This window comes from Hyla sarda, chromosome 5 (genome assembly GCF_029499605.1).
Source record: "Hyla sarda isolate aHylSar1 chromosome 5, aHylSar1.hap1, whole genome shotgun sequence".
Taxonomy (NCBI): domain Eukaryota; kingdom Metazoa; phylum Chordata; class Amphibia; order Anura; family Hylidae; genus Hyla; species Hyla sarda.
The window spans coordinates 358,810,197-358,828,920 of record NC_079193.1 but is presented as its reverse complement, the minus strand read 5'-3'; the positions used below and the strand labels follow the sequence as shown (position 1 = coordinate 358,828,920).

General features: G+C 41.7%; 1 protein-coding gene across 8 annotated transcripts in view; it reads left to right on the top strand.

The window, feature by feature from the left end:
* MTSS1 (MTSS I-BAR domain containing 1) overlaps positions 1-15,689 on the top strand; it is a 195,488-nt gene extending 179,799 nt beyond the window's left edge. For 6 of the 8 annotated variants that reach the window (XM_056522727.1, XM_056522726.1, XM_056522725.1 and 3 more), the window contains 4 exons: positions 1,937-2,110; positions 6,387-6,545; positions 7,397-7,559; positions 9,733-15,689. In XM_056522727.1, the coding sequence (XP_056378702.1) occupies positions 1,937-2,110; positions 6,387-6,545; positions 7,397-7,559; positions 9,733-10,421 (1,185 nt within the window). In that variant the 3' untranslated portion in view covers positions 10,422-15,689. The remainder of the gene's footprint in view (positions 1-1,936; positions 2,111-6,386; positions 6,546-7,396; positions 7,560-9,732) is intronic. The other 2 variants (XM_056522732.1, XM_056522731.1) reach the window with 1 other exon arrangement.
* Positions 15,690-18,724: the final 3,035 nt, after the last annotated feature.

Below are 18,724 nucleotides of genomic sequence, written 5' to 3'. Positions count from 1 at the left end.
GAATGTCATTTTACAGTTGATATCAATTGTACACGAAAAACTGATTCATAAGGGGAGATTTATCAAAACCCGTCCAGAGAAAAAGTTGCTGAGTTGCCCATAGCAACCAATCAGATCGCTTCTTTCATTTTTCGCAGGCCTTTTCAAAAATGAAAGAAGCGATCTGATTGGTTGCTATGGGCAACTCAGCAAATTTTTCTCTGGACGGGTTTTGATAAATCTCCCCCATAGTGTGCATACAGTATCCTAATCCTGAATTATATCCTGTATATCCCCAGAACTGTACTCACTATTCTGCTGGTGAGGTCACTGTGTACATACATTACATTACTTATCCTGTACTGATCCTGAGTTATATCCTGTATTATACTCCAGAGCTGTACTCACTATTCTGCTGGTGGGATCATTTTGTACATACATTACATTACTTATCCTGTACTGATCCTGAGTTATATCCTGTATTATACTCCAGAGCTGTACTCACTATTCTGCTGGTGAGGTCACTGTGTACAAACATTACATTACTTATCCTGTACTGATCCTGAGTTATATCCTGTATTATACTCAAGAGCTGTACTCACTATTCTGCTGGTGGGGTCACTGTGTACATACATTACATTACTTATCCTGTACTGATCCTGAGTTATATCCTGTATTATACTCCAGAGCTGTACTCACTATTCTGCTGGTGAGGTCACTGTGTACATACATTACATTACTTATCCTGTACTGATCCTGAGTTATATCCTGTATTATACTCCAGAGCTGTACTCACTATTCTGCTGGTGAGGTCACTGTGTACAGATGTTACATTACTTATCCTTTACTGATCCTGAGTTATATCCTGTATTATACTCCAGTGCTGCGCTCACTATTCTGCTGGGATATTGTGTAGCATTATGTATAAATGTGTTCGTGTGACTTCATCTTGTGGTATTTTTCCATCATATTATCCATTTTTATGTTCCCATTGATTATTTTTTTATTGATTTCCCTCCCATAGAGGCAGCCATTTTGGGACTAGGCCAAGATTGATAGGAATATTATCAATTCCTTAAAGGCTATGTTCACCTTCACATAATCTAACATGATGTATATAGAGCTTCTTTGCAGATCTATGAGTGTCCACCATGGGAACAGACTATGAAACCTATGTAGTCCGTCCCTGCAGTCATATGATCATCCCGCATCCTGCAGTCATATGATCATCCCGCATCCGCAGTCATATTATCATCCTGCAGTCATATTATCATCCCGCATCCTGCAGTCATATTATCATCCGTCTATCCCCCTAACCAGCTGATAGGTAGGAGTATGATTGCGGGATCAGACTACAGAGAATTTGTAGTCTGTTACCATGGAGACATAGAATGTGTCAGCAGAACCATTTGGCCCATCTAGTCTGCCCAATATCTTGAACATTATGAATAGTCCCTGGCCTTATCTTATATAAAGGATAGTCCTCCCTTCTTGTGAGTTGTAGGGGGTCCTCGTGGTTGGACTTCCAGCAATTTCACATTTATCTCCCGCTTTGTGGGTAGGTTATAAAGGCTTTTAGTGGTAAAACCCCTTTAAAGGGTTACTTCATTGGCCAGCGTTCGGAACATTTAGTTCCGAACTGTGCTCGCGGTGCAGCGATCGGCCATGCTCTGTTGCAACATCACGCCCCGCCCCCTCAATGCAAGTCTATGGGAGGGGCCGCCACGCCCCCTCCCATAGACTTGCATTGAGGGGGCGGGGCGTGACATCGTGACCCCCACAGCGTGAGCACAGCATTCAGAACTAAATGTTCCAAACGCTGGCCAGTGGAGTACCCCTTTAAGTCCTAAATTGTTGTTGTTGTTGTTGTTTTTTTTTCCGTTCCCCTCGTTTGACCATCATATTGATTTATTTTTTCCCTGTTTTGTTCTCTTTCCTCCGTATTGTTTGTCCTTAGTTGTCTAATGGCTATTATCACTTTGGTTTGTCCAATGACCCGTCCTCCGCCGGTCATTTCACCCATTTCCCGCTCCCAGCCTCCCGTCCTTGGACCCGGTCTAGCTCAGATTGTCAGCACTATTACACCATTGGGCCGGGCATGTTACCATCATCTAAGATCCCCACCTGGAAGGTTTGTCTTTATGCTGTACAGCCTGACTCTTCACACTTTCACTGCTCGTCTTCTGTCACCTGACTCTTCATACTTTCACTGCTCGTCTTGTGTCACCGACTAATATTTTTTCAGTGTCTTCCTTTTTAGATTTATTGAAAAATTTATGGGGAGGGAATGTATCGATGTTTGACACCAGAAAAGTCCCCCCCCCCCCCCCCCCCCCATGTTTATCCTGTAAACCTCAGTTTTGCACAACCCCCACCTGGAATGGTCATGTATATGTGTATACCATCTAATGGGAACCCCTTCTTTTTGGGTTCCCAATATAACTATTGACTGGTATTGAGCTATGAGCATTACTCGTAGACTGCCATTAGATGATGATATAACCCATTTTGTCATAATTAGGTGAATGGTATATATATTCAGTATGGGCACCAGTATGGACACCATTGGATATCACAATTGACTGATCCTACAGGGAAATAGTATTGGTTGATACGGTCATATTTTTTCCCCCAGGATGGTTTTTATTGGTTGAATAGTGTCCGGCCTTTGCACATCCATCATAGGCATCTACTCTTAAAGGGGTAGTTTACTGGCCAGCGTTTGGAACTAAAGGTTCCGAATGCTGTTTTTGTGCTGCGGGGGTCGGCCACGCCCCTCGTGACATCATGGCCGCGCCCCTCAATGCAAGTCAATGGGAGGGTGCGTGACTACCGTCACGCCCCCTCCCATAGACTTGCATTGAGGTCACAAGAGGCATGCTTGACTTGCAGCGCGAAAAAAGCGTTCGGAACATTTAGTTCCAAACGCTGGCCAGTAGACTACCCCTTTAAGAGTTGATGCCTATCTTCACCATGATGGAAGTGCAAAGGAGTGCTCCTTTAAGGCTGGGTTCACATCTGCGTAGAAGATTCCATGGCAAAATGGACACAATGATGGAAACCCAACAGCCCCATTGAATTCAGTGGGGTCTGTTGGACACCATTGGTGCCCATCATGTAATGGACCCAACTGCAGCATTTCTTTTTATTATTATTATTATTATTCTGTTTTAATGATGAAGCAAAACAGCATAAGAAAAAATGTTGGTGTGAACCCAGCCTTATATTCATGCGGCCAGGATCTTCATTGGCAACTCTATAGGACATCACACAGAGGTGTGCGCCATGTTCCATCACACAGCCTACTGACCACCTACAATGGTAGTGATACTTTATCTGCCCTTTGTATGTCCCCATTGACCAATTTTAAGGATCCTGTACCATAATGCAGATGGGGGTTGTGAACTGAAGTATTATCGGCCATCTGGGTGATTTCTTCTTTCTTCTAACACTTCCTCTCTTTTAATAACTACAATGTTATTTGCTCTTTTAGGTAAATCCTTCTTTTGAGAGGTTAATGAAATGTTAATATATAGAATTTGAGCAATTCTGTTTTAGCATAAGATTTAGTAGGTAACATTTTTGTCATACTTGCTCTTTAGGTTTCTGAATCGGAAATGGTGGCTCAAACTCTAAACATAATTTTTTATTTTGTTGCTGGTCATTAGGGAGAATATACTATATAATACAGTCCAATCTGCAGGGATAATGTTATAGAGCAGGAGGAGCTGAGCAGATAATATATACAATACAGTACAATATGCAGGTATCATGTTATAGAGCAGGAGGAGCTGAGCATATGATATATACAATACAGTACAATCTACAGGTATCATGTTATAGAGCAGGAGGAGCTGAGAAGATGATATATACAGTACAATCTGCAGGTATCATGTTATAGAGCAGGAGGAGCTGAGCAGATGATATATACAATACAGTACAATCTGCAGGTATCATGTTATAGAGCAGGAGGAGCTGAGCAGATGATATATACAATACAGTACAATCTGCAGGTATCATGTTTTAGAGCAGGAAGAGCTGAGCAGATGATATATACAATACAGTACAATATGCAGGTATCATGTTATAGAGCAGGAGGAGCTGAGCAGATGATATATACAATACAGTACAATATGCAGGTATCATGTTATAGAGCAGGAGGAGCTGAGCAGAAGATATATACATTAAAGTACAATCTGCAGGTAACATGTTATAGAGCAGGAGGAGCTGAGCAGATGATATATACAATACAGTACAATCTGCAGGTATCATGTTTTAGAGCAGGAAGAGCTGAGCAGATGATATATACAATACAGTACAATATGCAGGTATCATGTTATAGAGCAGGAGGAGCTGAGCAGATGATGTATACAATACAGTAAAATCTGCTGGTATCATGTTATAGAGCAGGAGGAGCTGGGCAGATGAGATATACAATACAGTACAATCTATAGGTATCATATTATAAAGCAGGAGGAGCTGAGCAGAAGATATATACATTAAAGTACAATCTGCAGGTAACATGTTATAGAGCAGGAGGAGCTGAGCAGATAATATATACAATACAGTACAATCTGCAGGTATCATGTTATAGAGCAGGAGGAGCTGAGCAGATGAGATATACAATACAATCTGCATGTATCATGTTATAGAGCAGGAGGAGCTGGGCAGATGATATATACAATACAGTACAATCTGCAGGTATCGTGTTATAGAGCAGGAGGAGCTAAGCAGATCATATATACAATACAGTACAATCTGCAGGTATCATGTTATAGAGCAGGAGGAGCTGAGCAGATGATATATACAATACAGTACAATCTGCAGTTATCATGTAATAGAGCAGGAGGAGCTGAGCAGATCATATATACAATACAGTACAATCAGCAGGTATCATGTTATAGAGCAGGAAGAGCTGAGCAGATGATATATACAATACAGTACAATATGCAGGTATCATGTTATAGAGCAGGAGGAGCTGAGCAGATGATATATACAATACAGTACAATATGCAGGTATCATGTTATAGAGCAGGAGGAGCTGAGCAGATGATATATACAAAACAGTACAATCTGCAGGTATCATGTTAAAGAGCAGGAGGAGCTGAGCAGATGATATATATATAATACAGTACAATCTACAGGTATCATGTTATAGAGCAGGAGGAGCTGAGAAGATGATATATAGTATACAGTACAATCTGCAGGTATCATGTTATATAGCAGGAAGAGCTGTTCAGATGATATATACAATACAGTACAATCTGCAGATAACATGTTATAGAGCAGGAGGAGCTGAACAGATGATATATACAATACAGTACAATCTGCGGGTATAATGTTATAGAGCAGGAGGAACTGAGCAGATGATATATACAATACAGTACAATCTGCAGGTAACATGTTATAGAGCAGGATGAGCTGAGCAGATGATATATACAATACAGTACAATCTGCAGGTATCATGTTATAGAGCAGGAGGAGCTGAGCAGATGATATATACAGTACAGTACAATCTGCAGGCATCATGTTATAGAGCAGGAGAAGATGAGCAGATGATATATACAATACAGTACAAGCTGCAGGTATCATGTTATAGAGCAGGAGGAGCTGAGCAGATGAGATATATATACACAGTACAGTACAGCAGCAGGAGGAGCTGAGCAGATGATATATACAATACAGTACAATCTGCAGGTATCATGTTATAGAGCAGGAGGAGGAGCCGAGCAGATGATATATACAATACAGTACAATCTGCAGGTATCAGGTTATAGAGCAGGAGGAGCTGAGCAGATGATATATACAATACAGTACAATCTGCAGGTATCAGGTTATAGAGCAGGAGGAGCTGAGCAGATGATATATACAATACAGTGCAATCTGCAGGTATGAGGTTATAGAGCAGAAGGAGCTGAGCAGATGATATATACAATACAGTACAATCTGCAGGTATCATGTTATAGAGCAGGAGGAGCTGAGCAGATGATATATACAATACAGTGCAATCTGCAGGTATGAGGTTATAGAGCAGAAGGAGCTGAGCAGATGATATATACAATACAGTACAATCTGCAGGTATCATGTTCTGCTGAATGTTTTCCAACAAAACTATACATCAATCTTCTCAGCTCCTCCTGCTCTATAACCTGTTTGGATGCATTTTCACGGTGAAGTTCAGAAGCTCCATAGAAAGCTCCCTCTAGGACCATGATTGGGCTAATGATCGGGGTCTGCATTACCCCCACCCTAAATTAAAACTCTATGAAGGGTCGGTGAATTTTTAGAAAGCATTGGTCAAGGTCAGCCACCATTTCTGTCAGGACTAAACCCTCTTTCCTTGAGTGAACAAAGTGCTTTGGATACGTGTATATATATATATATACAGCCTGTAACCTTTCATCCAGGACTGGGCTAAGCCAGGTCCATACGACCAGCCTACGGTGAATACTCTTCAGAGACGTAAACGTGAAGCTGATCCCTGTGGAGGAGGCTATAGCTCAGCTCTAGGACCAACCAGCGATGTCCGATTTCACAGAAATGCCAGTGTGCCCGCACCGTCCAGGGTAAAGAGTGATGCAAATGGGGCGTCTCTGCTTTAACCACGCTTCTCTCCAATGTCGTCTTCTGCTTCTAACACCTGGTTGAAATGTTGAGTGTTTGCTCTGTTGACTATTGTATTGCTCTCTTCTGTATGTTCATTATTTTGGGAGTAGGCTCTGTGTCAGTGTTTCCCAACCAGGGTGCCTCCAGCTGTCGCAAAACTAAAACTCCTAGCATGCCTGGCCAGCCATTGGCTGCCCAGGCATGCTGGGAGTTTTAGTTTTGCAACAGCTGGTGGCACCCTGGTTAATTTTGCCCGGGCATGCTGGGAGTTGTAATTTTGCAACAGCTGGAGTCACCCTGGTTATTTTTACCCAGGCATGCTGGGAGTTGTAATTTTGCAACAGCTGGAGGCACCCTGGTTAGTTTTGCCCAGGCATGCTAGGAGTTGTAGTTTTGCAATAGCAGGAGGCACCCTGGTTAGTTTTGCCCGGGCATGCTTGGAGATGTAGTTTTGCAACAGCTGGAGGCACCCTGATTAGTTTTGCCCGGGCATGCTGGGAGTTGTAATTTTGCAACAGCTGGAGGCACCCTGGTTATTTTTGCCTAGGCATGCTCGGAGTTGTAATTTTGCAACAGCTGGAGGCACCCCAGTTAGTTTTGCCTGGGCATGCAGGGAGTTGTAGTTTTGCAACAGCTGGAGGCACCCTGGTTGGGAAACACTGCTCTATGCTCTACATAGGAGTAGATCCAGAGAACTTTATGATGGATGACACGTTTGTTGACTTGGATGAAGTGACTTCTTCTGGTGGCGGGTCGTAGTGAAGCTTTGTAGCTTTGTGTTTTACTTTCTTTCCGCCTTTTATTTTACCAGCAAGGTGAAGAAACAGAGAACTGCGACGACTTGGCCCTGGCGTTGAGCAGAGGATTGCAGCTCGATACGCAGAGGAGTAGCAGAGATTCCTTACAATGTTCTAGTGGGTACAGCACACAGACAACAACCCCATGCTGTTCAGAAGATACCATCCCTTCCCAAGGTAGGTGCCTGAGACCTGTCCACACAACAATCATTTGTGGCCCCTATTCATAATAGCTGGACATTCATAACCTAATACAGTAACCCCCCGACCTACAATGGCCCCGACATACGATAATTTCCACATGCGATGGCCTCTCAGAGGCAGCATCAACATACGATGCTTTTGTATGTCGGGGCCATCACATAAACGGCTATCCGGCAGCGCAGACTGCTTCAGCTACTACCAGATAGCCGTTTACGGTGCCCCGTGTGGTCCGCTGACGATCACTTACCTGGGCTCGGGGCTCCGGCGCGTCCTCTTCAGGATCCCTGCATTGTCGGCGCTCTCCATCGTCGTCATCACGTCGCTGCGCACGCCGTCCTGTCATCCAATAGGAGCGGCGTGCGTAGCGACCTGATGCCGGGAAAGCAGAGGCCTTGTCGGAGCGTCGGGGACACCTCGGGGACGCGGCGACAGCGATGGATGGCGACATCCCGGGCAGCGGTGACGGTCCGGAGCGGCGGGGACAGGTGTGTACAACTTCCTCTAACAGTGGTCCACAACCTGCGGACCTCCAGATGTTGCAAAACTGCAACACCCAGCATGCCCGGACAGCCAATGGCTGTCCGGGCATGCTGGGTGTTGTAGTTTTGCAACATCTGGAGGTCCTCAGGTTGTAGACCACTGTCCTATACTTTACATTGCACGGATCCCTCAACATACGATGGTTTCAACAAACAATGGTCCATTTGGATCGGATTACCATCGTATGTTGAGGGACCACTGTACTGCAAACAATCCATAGTGCTCTCCATTATCTCTTCTGTTTCTATTTGGGTTCTGCTTGTATATATACAAATTGTACACGCTGAACCCATTCTATGTTGGATGAGGAAGCAAGGAGCACAGGGGAAGATTTATGAAAAGTTGACCAGTTGCCCATAGCAACCAATCAGATCGCTCCTTTCATTTTGCAAAGGCCATGTTAAAAATGAAAGAAGCGATCTGATTGGTTGCTATGGGCAACTCAGCAACTTTTCCTCTGGACAGGTTTTGATAGATCTCCCCCACAGGGTATTGTAATAGAGGGTATAACATTTATGGGGAGGTCATTAAAGGTGTACTCTGCTCCTAGACATCTTATCCCCTATCCAAAGGATAGGGGATAAGATGTCTGATCGTGGGGATCCCGCCGCTGGGGACCCCCACGATCTCCGTGCTGCGGCCGGCGTTCGTCTCGAGCGTCGGGTTCAGTGCCGGAGGCTCGTGACGTCACGGCCACACCCCCTCAATGCAAGTCTATGGGTATTGTAGTAGAGGGTATCACATTTATGGGGAGGTCATTAAAGGGGTAATCCACCCCTAGACATCTTATCCCCTATTCTTTGGATAGACATCTTATCCCCAAAGAATAGGGGATAAGATGTCTGATCGCAGGGGTCCCGCCACTGGGGACCCCCACGATCTCCCTGCTGCACCCGGCGTTCGTTTAGAACGTCGGGTGCAGCGCCGGAGGCTTGTGATGTCACAGCCACGCCCCCTCGATGCAAATAAGCAAGTCTATGGGCATGGCGGTGACGTCACAAGCCTCTGCCTCACATTGCCAGTCATCCGTCTGGGGTGCCGCAGCCAAAATCACGGGGGTCCCCAGCTGCGGGACCTCTGCGATCAGACATCTTATCACCTATTCTTTGGGGATAAGATGTCTATTCAAAGAATAGGGGATAAGATGTCTAGAGGAGGAGTACCCTTTTAAGGAGCAAGGTCCTGGAAGTGCTGTACCAAGATATTTGAGGCGCAAGGCCATGGCAGAGTAGTACCTATGTATTCCTATAGTGATATCATTGAGGAGCGAGGTACCTAGCTATTTCAGTAGTGATGTTATTGAGAAGTAAAGCTCCTGGCTGGGCAGTACCTAGATATTTCTATGTTAATGTTATTTAAGAAAAAGTAGTACTGGCAAGGTAGTACCTAAATATTTCCTATTAAAATGTCAGTATAAATGTATTTTACGGCATTTCCATCTAAAAAATTTTTTTATAAATTAATGACTTTAATAAATCTTTGTTTTATTGACAACCACAATTCAGCTTTTCTAGCAGTTGTCATGAGTTTTCCCACATACTGAAAGTTCAGCCCCCCCAAAAAAATCTTTTCCATGAAACCAAATGTCTCACCCTCTTGTCTTCAGTTTCAGATTATGACTACTTCTCTGTGAGTGGAGACCAAGAACCTGATCCACAGGATTTTGATAAATCTTCCACCATCCCTCGAAACAGCGATATCAGCCAGTCCTACAGGAGAATGTTCCAAGCTAAACGCCCGGCCTCCACTGCTGGGCTACCGGCCACTTTTGGACCAGTAATCGTCACCCCTGGTGTGGCCACCATTCGTAGGACACCATCCACCAAGCCATCAGTGAGACGCGGCACTATCAGTGGAGGTCCCATACCAATAAAGACACCAGTTATACCTGTGAAGACCCCCACAGTGCCAGATATGCCAAGTGGGCTTTCCAACACTAATGAAGAATGCTATGAGCAGAGTCCCGATTCTCCTTCCCTCATGGAAGCTGCGGTGCTTACGGGCGACATACCAAATTCACTGTGGAGCGGACAGGCCTCTGTGAACCCTCCAGTGCCGGGACCTCACGGCATGATAGTGGAAGAACAGAGGCAAGGAAGGTCAGAAAATGATGAGGAGGATGATGACGATGATGGAGCTTCTATCCCTGATGCCCCAGTCCAAGTCAGCCCAGAGGAAGCAGATTCTGCACCATTGGAGGCTCCTCACGGAGAAGATATGCTGATTGCCATCCGCCGTGGGGTTAAACTCAAGAGGACCACCACGAATGATCGCTCGGCCCCTCGGTTCTCCTAGAAGAAATGGCATTACTAAGGCTGGGACTACAGAACTTCACCCTGGCAACTCTCTTTAACCCATTCCAGTCTGTGATCGGCGGATTGTTTAGGAGCGTACACAGGGTTGACTCTTAGAGGAAGAAATATACGAATATATATTCTCACGATAAAGCAAAGTAGAAGAGCAAGGTTACTATCTGTCCGTGTCCTCATACTGTAAATAGTGATTGGACTTCTGCACATAGTTATTCCCCTTTATGTTTCCAGGTTATTTTTTGGCCCCTTCCATTTAATTTTTTTTTTTCCCGTATTTTTTTCCATAAAGTGCCAAAATCTCCTTTTCATTTTCTATGTGTAAGTCTTTGTAAATTTTTTCAACCACTTCAAATGGGACAAGAAGTGTGCACCGCGACAGACAAAGGACTGTTTTTCTTGTGAACTTCACCCCGTCTCAAAAACAAAACAAAAACCACAAAAAAACTAAAAAAAAAAACTTTGTATAGATAAAGCATGAGTATACCTTTTGTGGCATGATGGGAGATGTAGTTCAACAACCGTTGCACAGCCAGAGGATGATAAGGTGTAGAACACCTCCGGATCATAGCAGCTTAGATTTTTTCCTATACACGACTACGAGCTTAGGTTTTTTTTTTTCTTTTTAATTATTATTGTTATTTTTTTTTTTATATATTTTTTTCCGTTTTTTTTAACTGTTATAAATTATTAACAATTAAGAGCAATATTAAAAAAAAAAAAAAAAATAGCATGTAACCAGGGGGAATAAAGGGTTAAGAACGCCATGATAACATATGCTGTTACACACACGTCACCTGTAATTTAGTCATTGCTTGTAGCTCCATGGTAGACCACCTAGGCCGTACCTGACCCCAGTGTTCCTGTAACACAGAGTGCTTTTAACCCCGTCAATATACACGTCATCTTCTTCAGTGTAATATATTAGACCCATTGTGTCACTTTTAGTACCGTATGTATTTCCTTACTATGTTAGGATTGGGTAACATCTTATCTATGGATTGTGTCTGGTATAGGTATTAGCTTCTTTGATGTGAAAGCTGCTGGAGCTGAAATACTACACACAACCAGTGGACAGGTGGGGCACTGTTTTTGAAAAAATGTTACCAGATTTTTGGAAGCCATTTTTGGGCCAAGGCAATGGCTACCAGTGAGATATCACATGTCCAGGAAACTGGCGCATGAAATGGCGGCCATCTTTGAAGACTGGTAAAATGTCCCCCCCCCGCCGCCTGTTCCTCCTATATCATAAAGCACTCAACTTTTTTTTTTTTTTGTTTAAAAATAAATATGTGCGCTCTCATTATCTCACCCAAGTACTAGCATAATAAGGGGTTAAGTATAATGTTAATTCTAATAATTCATAAAAAATGGCTAAGGCAATTATAGAGATATTAAACAATTACGTTAGCTGGGAGTTCACAGATGTAAAATAGAATCACAAAAAAAAAAATTATTAAAAATAAAATGTAAAAAAAAAAAATAGTAAAAAAAAAATAAACTAAAAACTGTGTATTCACATTTGAAAGGCCCAGCTGGCTGGGTCACAAGTTTGCAATGTTTCGATCACATCTAAACGACACTTTACACCCACTCATCGCTGTATTGTGGAGGCAAATGGTTTTACAAAACAAAATTGTATTTTTTTTTTTTTCTTGTAAATTTTTTCAAATGTTTTACACACATTTGGCACAGGACTTCCATGGAAGGTAGACAGTTTTTATTTAGTTTTGAGTAAATTATCTGTGAAAAAAAATAATAATTTTTTAGACTGTTTCACGGTGGGAAGTAGCACTGTAGCACATTTTTTTAAAGAAACAAAACACACAGAATTTTATGTATATAGATTAATACTAATCACAAGAGGTCAAAAGAAATCTGCAGAAGTTTGGAATTGATACTAGAAAGAACCTTGAAATGCTTTTAGGTGATCCTGACGTACATGGAACGCCGGTTCAATATCCGATCACACAAACTAGAGCCCCTTTTATTTAATAATTAGAATTTTTGGGTTTTGGGCATGTTTAATTTATTTAATTTACTATTGTTTTGAAAAAGTTTTGAATCTTTTTAGATATTCATCGAAGCCTTCACGGCAGTTTTCAATATCATTTTAGAAGGCAACTTCTGGAGCCAAATCATTTTTTTTTTTATATATATAAATTCACAAAAAGTTTGACTTTATAAATTCTAAGTCAGAGCTTTTCTGTTCTCAAACTGAACTTTTAATAGTTGTTAGTCAACAAGTTTTTAACATACAAGGCTCAAAAATGCCCATTGTAGTTACCAATTTTTTTTTTGTCAATGAATCGGTCATGACTCCGCTTGTTGGCAAGAAATTTTATATATATATATATATATATATATATATATATATATATATATATATACAGTATATATCGAAGACCTACATGTAACTCCAGATATAACTAGAATAGGCCATCCTAATGACCCTTCTATTGGGCACACAAAATGGGCCAAATGCTTCTTATCTGCCAACACAATCTACGATTCACTGGACCAGCTTCTTCGATGAGAAAAAAAAAAAAGTTTCTGAAATTTCAAAAATATAGTTAGAATTTTAATATTTTTTTCATAATTAGTTAGTATTTTCTTAAATTTTTTGGGCCAAGAAATTTTTTAAGAAACTTGGAAACTTATCCCTCAGATACCTAAAATCACATTTATGGATACAGCAATGACAATGTAAAAAATGTCTATTTTAAGCAGGAATCTTGCAAATTTCCAATGTATAGTGCTTAGTGACCCCCACCCCCCGATAATTAAAAAAATAAATAAATAAATACCTCTTTCCCCCCCACCAAAAAAAAAAAAACACAAATTCCTCTATTTTATATATATATATGATGACATTGCTATTTCTTTCTAGAGCAATATATTTAGAATTGTAGAAATATATTTCAGGATAAGGATCGGCATCTTTTTTTGCGGTTTGAGGGGGAAGTACGCGGTTATACAGGATAGTGGGGCCCATTGGATAAATTGATGCCAAAAAAAAAATGCAATATCGTCAAAGGTGCTAATCTCCGAAAACCCAACTCTGCAAATTCCTTTCTGGCTGTCGTTTAAGATGTAAAGTAACTCGTGAAGTTGTCGTGTTTCATGTATGAAGACGTGCGCTGCTGTGGTTCCTTTCCACATGTTATGATGCAGTACGGCGTTATTTCAGGGCATGGTAAAATAAAATTAAAATTTTTTAAAGTCTAGTGATTTAAATTTTTTTGTTTTCATTTTTTTGAGGTTTTTCTTTAAAACCACCCTCTGAGTTTAGGGCAAAGAAAAAAAAAAGTATTAAGAAGGCGGCCATTTTGTTTTTACATAACAAGCTAAGCTAACATCAAAGAGGACAGCCATTTTGTCCCCAGACTGTGTTTTTGTTCTAAGCTAATTTTTTAAGAATCTTAGATTTTATTTTCCATTTCTTTATTTTACTATTTATATTATAACATAATCCTTAAATCTTGAAGTTTCCATTTTATTTTTTTGAGGTCTTTCTTAAACTCAGAGATCGGTATTAAGTAAGAAAAGTATTAAGAAGGCGGCCATTTTGTTTTTACATAACAAGCCAAGCTAACATCAAAGAGGACAGCCATTTTGTCTCTAAGCTATTTTTTTTTAAGAATCTTAGATTTTATTTTCTAATTCTTCATTTTTTGTTATTTATATTATAACATAATCCTTAAATCTTGCAGTTTCCATTCTGGCTACTAGGCCTAAAATTAATATGAGACTTCCTGTTCTGTACTGATCACTTCCCAGCAGTCTTCTCCTTACCATCACAGACAGAATTACAGTGAAAGGCGACACCAGTGTGTAGATAAGAGGATCCATCACCATTCCCAATAGCTGCTGCTCACAGATCAGCCTCCCCTTCCTGTACAATGACCTCTGCAAAGGTCACGGAGCATGCTTAGAAAAGGCTCCCTTTCATGTCAATAGGGTCTAGGCAGGTCTATTGTGCTTATGTCTATAGGTCCTGCTGTAAAGCGTATCACTAAATGCTGTTAACAACAACCGATTACCTTCACGTTGAAACCTTGTAGAGCAGTGTTTCCCAACCAGTGTGCCGCCAGCTGTTATAAAACGACAACTCCCAGCATGACCGGACAGCCTTCGGCTGTCCGGGCATGCTGGGAGTTGTCGTTTTACAACAGCTGGCAGCACACTGGTTGGGAAACACAGTTTTAAGGTATTGAACCTATAATATGGACACTAAAAAGTTTTGATAAGCCTAAGATACATTAGTTACTAACCAATTGGTTACCTTCTTATGATTATTAATATAGCCCACAAAATGGCTGCCCCCAGTGCGTTGAGGAAAATATCTCTTAAGGTTGGCCCTAGAGTTTTCTAAGGCAACTTTTCTTAAATGGACTTATAGACATTGTTGAGTTGGGCACTTTGCTATAAGCCAGAATAGAGTTGCTGCCATGTACGTGGCGGCCATCTTTTCCCGCCAAAATTTAATTATCTATGCCAGAAAGTCAAAACCACAGTGATCATGTGATCACGACAGCAGATTCAAGTTCTCTTCCACCCCTTTAGTGACTATGACAAGTATATGGATCGACTGCCTACACGTGACACTTGGTACAGCCAACAAAATGGCTGCCACCCCCCCAATGCATGTATCCAGGTCCACTTTATACAACATCATTACGCCACTAAAATCACAGCAGACATTTTGTACACTCAACAATTCAATAACAACCGATGTCCGTACCTTCTTGGGAGTCCATTGGCCACCTACTTGCGAGTATTGATAAGGCCGACAAAATGGCTGCCCCTCACTCTGTGTGTATCGGATGGATACACCTCTTTTTTTGTTTAATATAAGGACACAGTTATCCATGTCTGAAATGAATTAAGTGGCTAGTATGAAGTACGTGGTTGTCATTCCTCCCCCACCCCCGACCAGTGAACGTATAGTATGAGAATACCGCCACGTTCACTGTAGGATTACGCCCTCTTTTTATCGTTCTGTTTTGTGTTCTTTTTTGCATATTGTATCGCAGTGTCACGGCAGAAGACTCGGGTTGTTGCGACAAATAAATGCGCGGGTTCTTCTGCTCTTGTGTTTAGATGCTAGTTTGTACTGAGAGTTGACCTCTCCCTGTGCAGGTTGTTTTACATTGTTTAAATGACTTTTTGATGTAACTGTGCCTCCCCCGTACATTGTAACTATTGCTTCAGCCTACATAAAAAAAAAGAATAAAGAAAACCTGGATAAAGGTATCTGCATGTGTCTCGTATGAAGTCATTCCTTGAAATATCTAACTGGGAATTTTTGAAAAATATCCTCATTATGTTTTGTGTGGGTGAAAACTGGAATTTATCAAGGGGACCTGTCACATGTACAATATGCAGGGATCAGGTTATAGAGCAGGAGGAGCTGAGCAGATGATATATACAATACAGTGGAATTTGCAGGTGTCATGTTATAGAGCAGGAGGAGCTGAGCAGACAATGTATACAATACAGTACAATCTGCAGGTATGTTATAAAGCAGGAGGAGCTGAGCAGATGATATATACAATACAGTACAATCTGCAGGTATCATGTTATAGAGCAAGAGGAGCTGAGCAGATTATATACACAATACAGTACAATCTGCAGGTATCATGGTATAGAGCAGGAGGAGCTGAGCAGATGTTATATACAATACAGTACAATCTGCAGATATCATGTTATAGAGCAGGAGGAGCTGAGCAGATGATATTTACAGTACAATCTGCAGGTAACATCATAGAGCAGGAGGAGCTGAGCAGATGATATATACAATACAGTACAATCTGCAGGTATCATGTAATAGAGCAGGAGGAGCTGAGCAGATGATATATACAATACAGTACAATCTGCAGGTATGTTATAGAGCAGGAGGAGCTGAGAAGATAATATATACAATACAGTACAATCTGCCAATATCATGTTATAGAGCAGGAGGAGCTGAGCAGATGATATATACAATACAGTACAATCTGCAGGTATCATGTTATAGAGCAGGAGGAGCTGATCAGATGATATATACAATACAGTACAATCTGCAGGTATCATGTAATAGAGCAGGAGGAGCTGAGCAGATGATATATACAATACAGTACAATCTGCAGGTATCATGTAATAGAGCAGGAGGAGCTGAGCAGATGATATATACAATACAGTGGAATTTGCAGGTGTCATGTTATAGAGCAGGAGGAGCTGAGCAGACAATGTATACAATACAGTACAATCTGCAGGTATGTTATAAAGCAGGAGGAGCTGAGCAGATGATATATACAATACAGTACAATCTGCAGGTATCATGTTATAGAGCAAGAGGAGCTGAGCAGATTATATACACAATACAGTACAATCTGCAGGTATCATGTAATAGAGCAGGAGGAGCTGAGCAGATGTTATATACAATACAGTACAATCTGCAGATATCATGTTATAGAGCAGGAGGAGCTGAGCAGATGATATTTACAGTACAATCTGCAGGTAACATCATAGAGCAGGAGGAGCTGAGCAGATGATATATACAATACAGTACAATCTGCAGGTATCATGTAATAGAGCAGGAGGAGCTGAGCAGATGATATATACAATACAGTACAATCTGCAGGTATGTTATAGAGCAGGAGGAGCTGAGAAGATAATATATACAATACAGTACAATCTGCCAATATCATGTTATAGAGCAGGAGGAGCTGAGCAGATGATATATACAATACAGTACAATCTGCAGGTATCATGTTATAGAGCAGGAGGAGCTGATCAGATGATATATACAATACAGTACAATCTGCAGGTATCATGTAATAGAGCAGGAGGAGCTGAGCAGATGATATATACAATACAGTACAATCTGCAGGTATCATGTAATAGAGCAGGAGGAGCTGAGCAGATGATATATACAATACAGAACAATCTGCAGGTATCATGTTATAGAGCAGGTGGAGCTGAGCAGATGATATATACAATACAATACAATCTGTAGGTATCATGTTATAGAGAAGGAGGAGCTGAGCAGATGATATATACAATACAGTACAATCTGCAGGTATCATGTTATAGAGTGGGAGGAGCTGAGCAGATGATATATACAATACAGTACAATCTGCAGGTATTAGGTTATAGAGCAGGAGGAGCTGAGCAGATGATATTTAAAATAATTTTGTAGGAAATGCTTCAGGATAGCTTGTCCTTTATTCATATAAATCTCTGCTCCTGCTCAGTGACTGACAGCTCTCTACATGCAAACTAATACACAGGTAAATGTCAATCGCTAAGGGGGGGGGGGGGCATTAATCAAGACCACCCAAGTCTAAAAATGCCCCCTCAGTGCACAGGCTAGCTGGATGTATGTAGAAGAGGACGCCTATATGTAAATCCAGCGCACATATGCTGAGAGCGGAGAAAGCTCTGAGGTAGCAGAAATGTCAACAGCAGTTTAGGTCATAAGATGCCATAAACCTGGCAAACAGGTGACCACGCCCCCTTTTGCTAAGCCTCGCCCACTCAGCAAGCACTAGTGAAAACCAATATATTCACATAACGTATTCTCCTCATCTCCTCCTGTCTATGATGCCAGCTGATTAACCTGCATTTTATATGTGATCGGTTCCCTTTAAAGGGGTATTCTAGCTCCTAAAAATGTATCCCTCATCCATATCTCCAGCCCTCCCACAATGCATTAGGAGCGTACTAACCTACTACTCCATGTAGCTTGGAAAGTTGGAGCCCTGTTTTGGAGATCTGGATAGGGGAGAGGTTTATTGGGGCTGAAATACCCACTGAAAGGGGTACTCCGCTGCTCTGCATTTGAAACAAATTGTTTCAAACGCTTAGAGACAGCGCCGGGACCTTGTGACGTTATAGCCCCACCCCCTGATAACAAAACGCTCCGCCCCCTCAATGCAAGTCTATGTGAGGGGGCGTGACGATAGTCACGCCCGCTCCCATTGATTTGCATTGAGGGGGCGGGGCGTGGTCATGAGGGGGCAGGGCTATGACGTCACAAGGTCCCGGCACCGTCTCTAAGCGTTTGAAACAATTTGTTCCGAACGCAGAGCCGCGGAGTACCCCTTTAATGACTCTTTTTGCTTATCTGATATTTATCTGAGTGTGTATTATTACCTGCTAGTATTTTGTCATTTGGGTCTTTACCTGTATGTCTGTGCCACCTGCCCGCAGTGTAAAATTACACATATGTACCCCAAGACTATGGGGGAGATTCATCAAAACCCGTCCAGAGTAAAAGTTGACCAGTTGCCCATAGCAACCAAT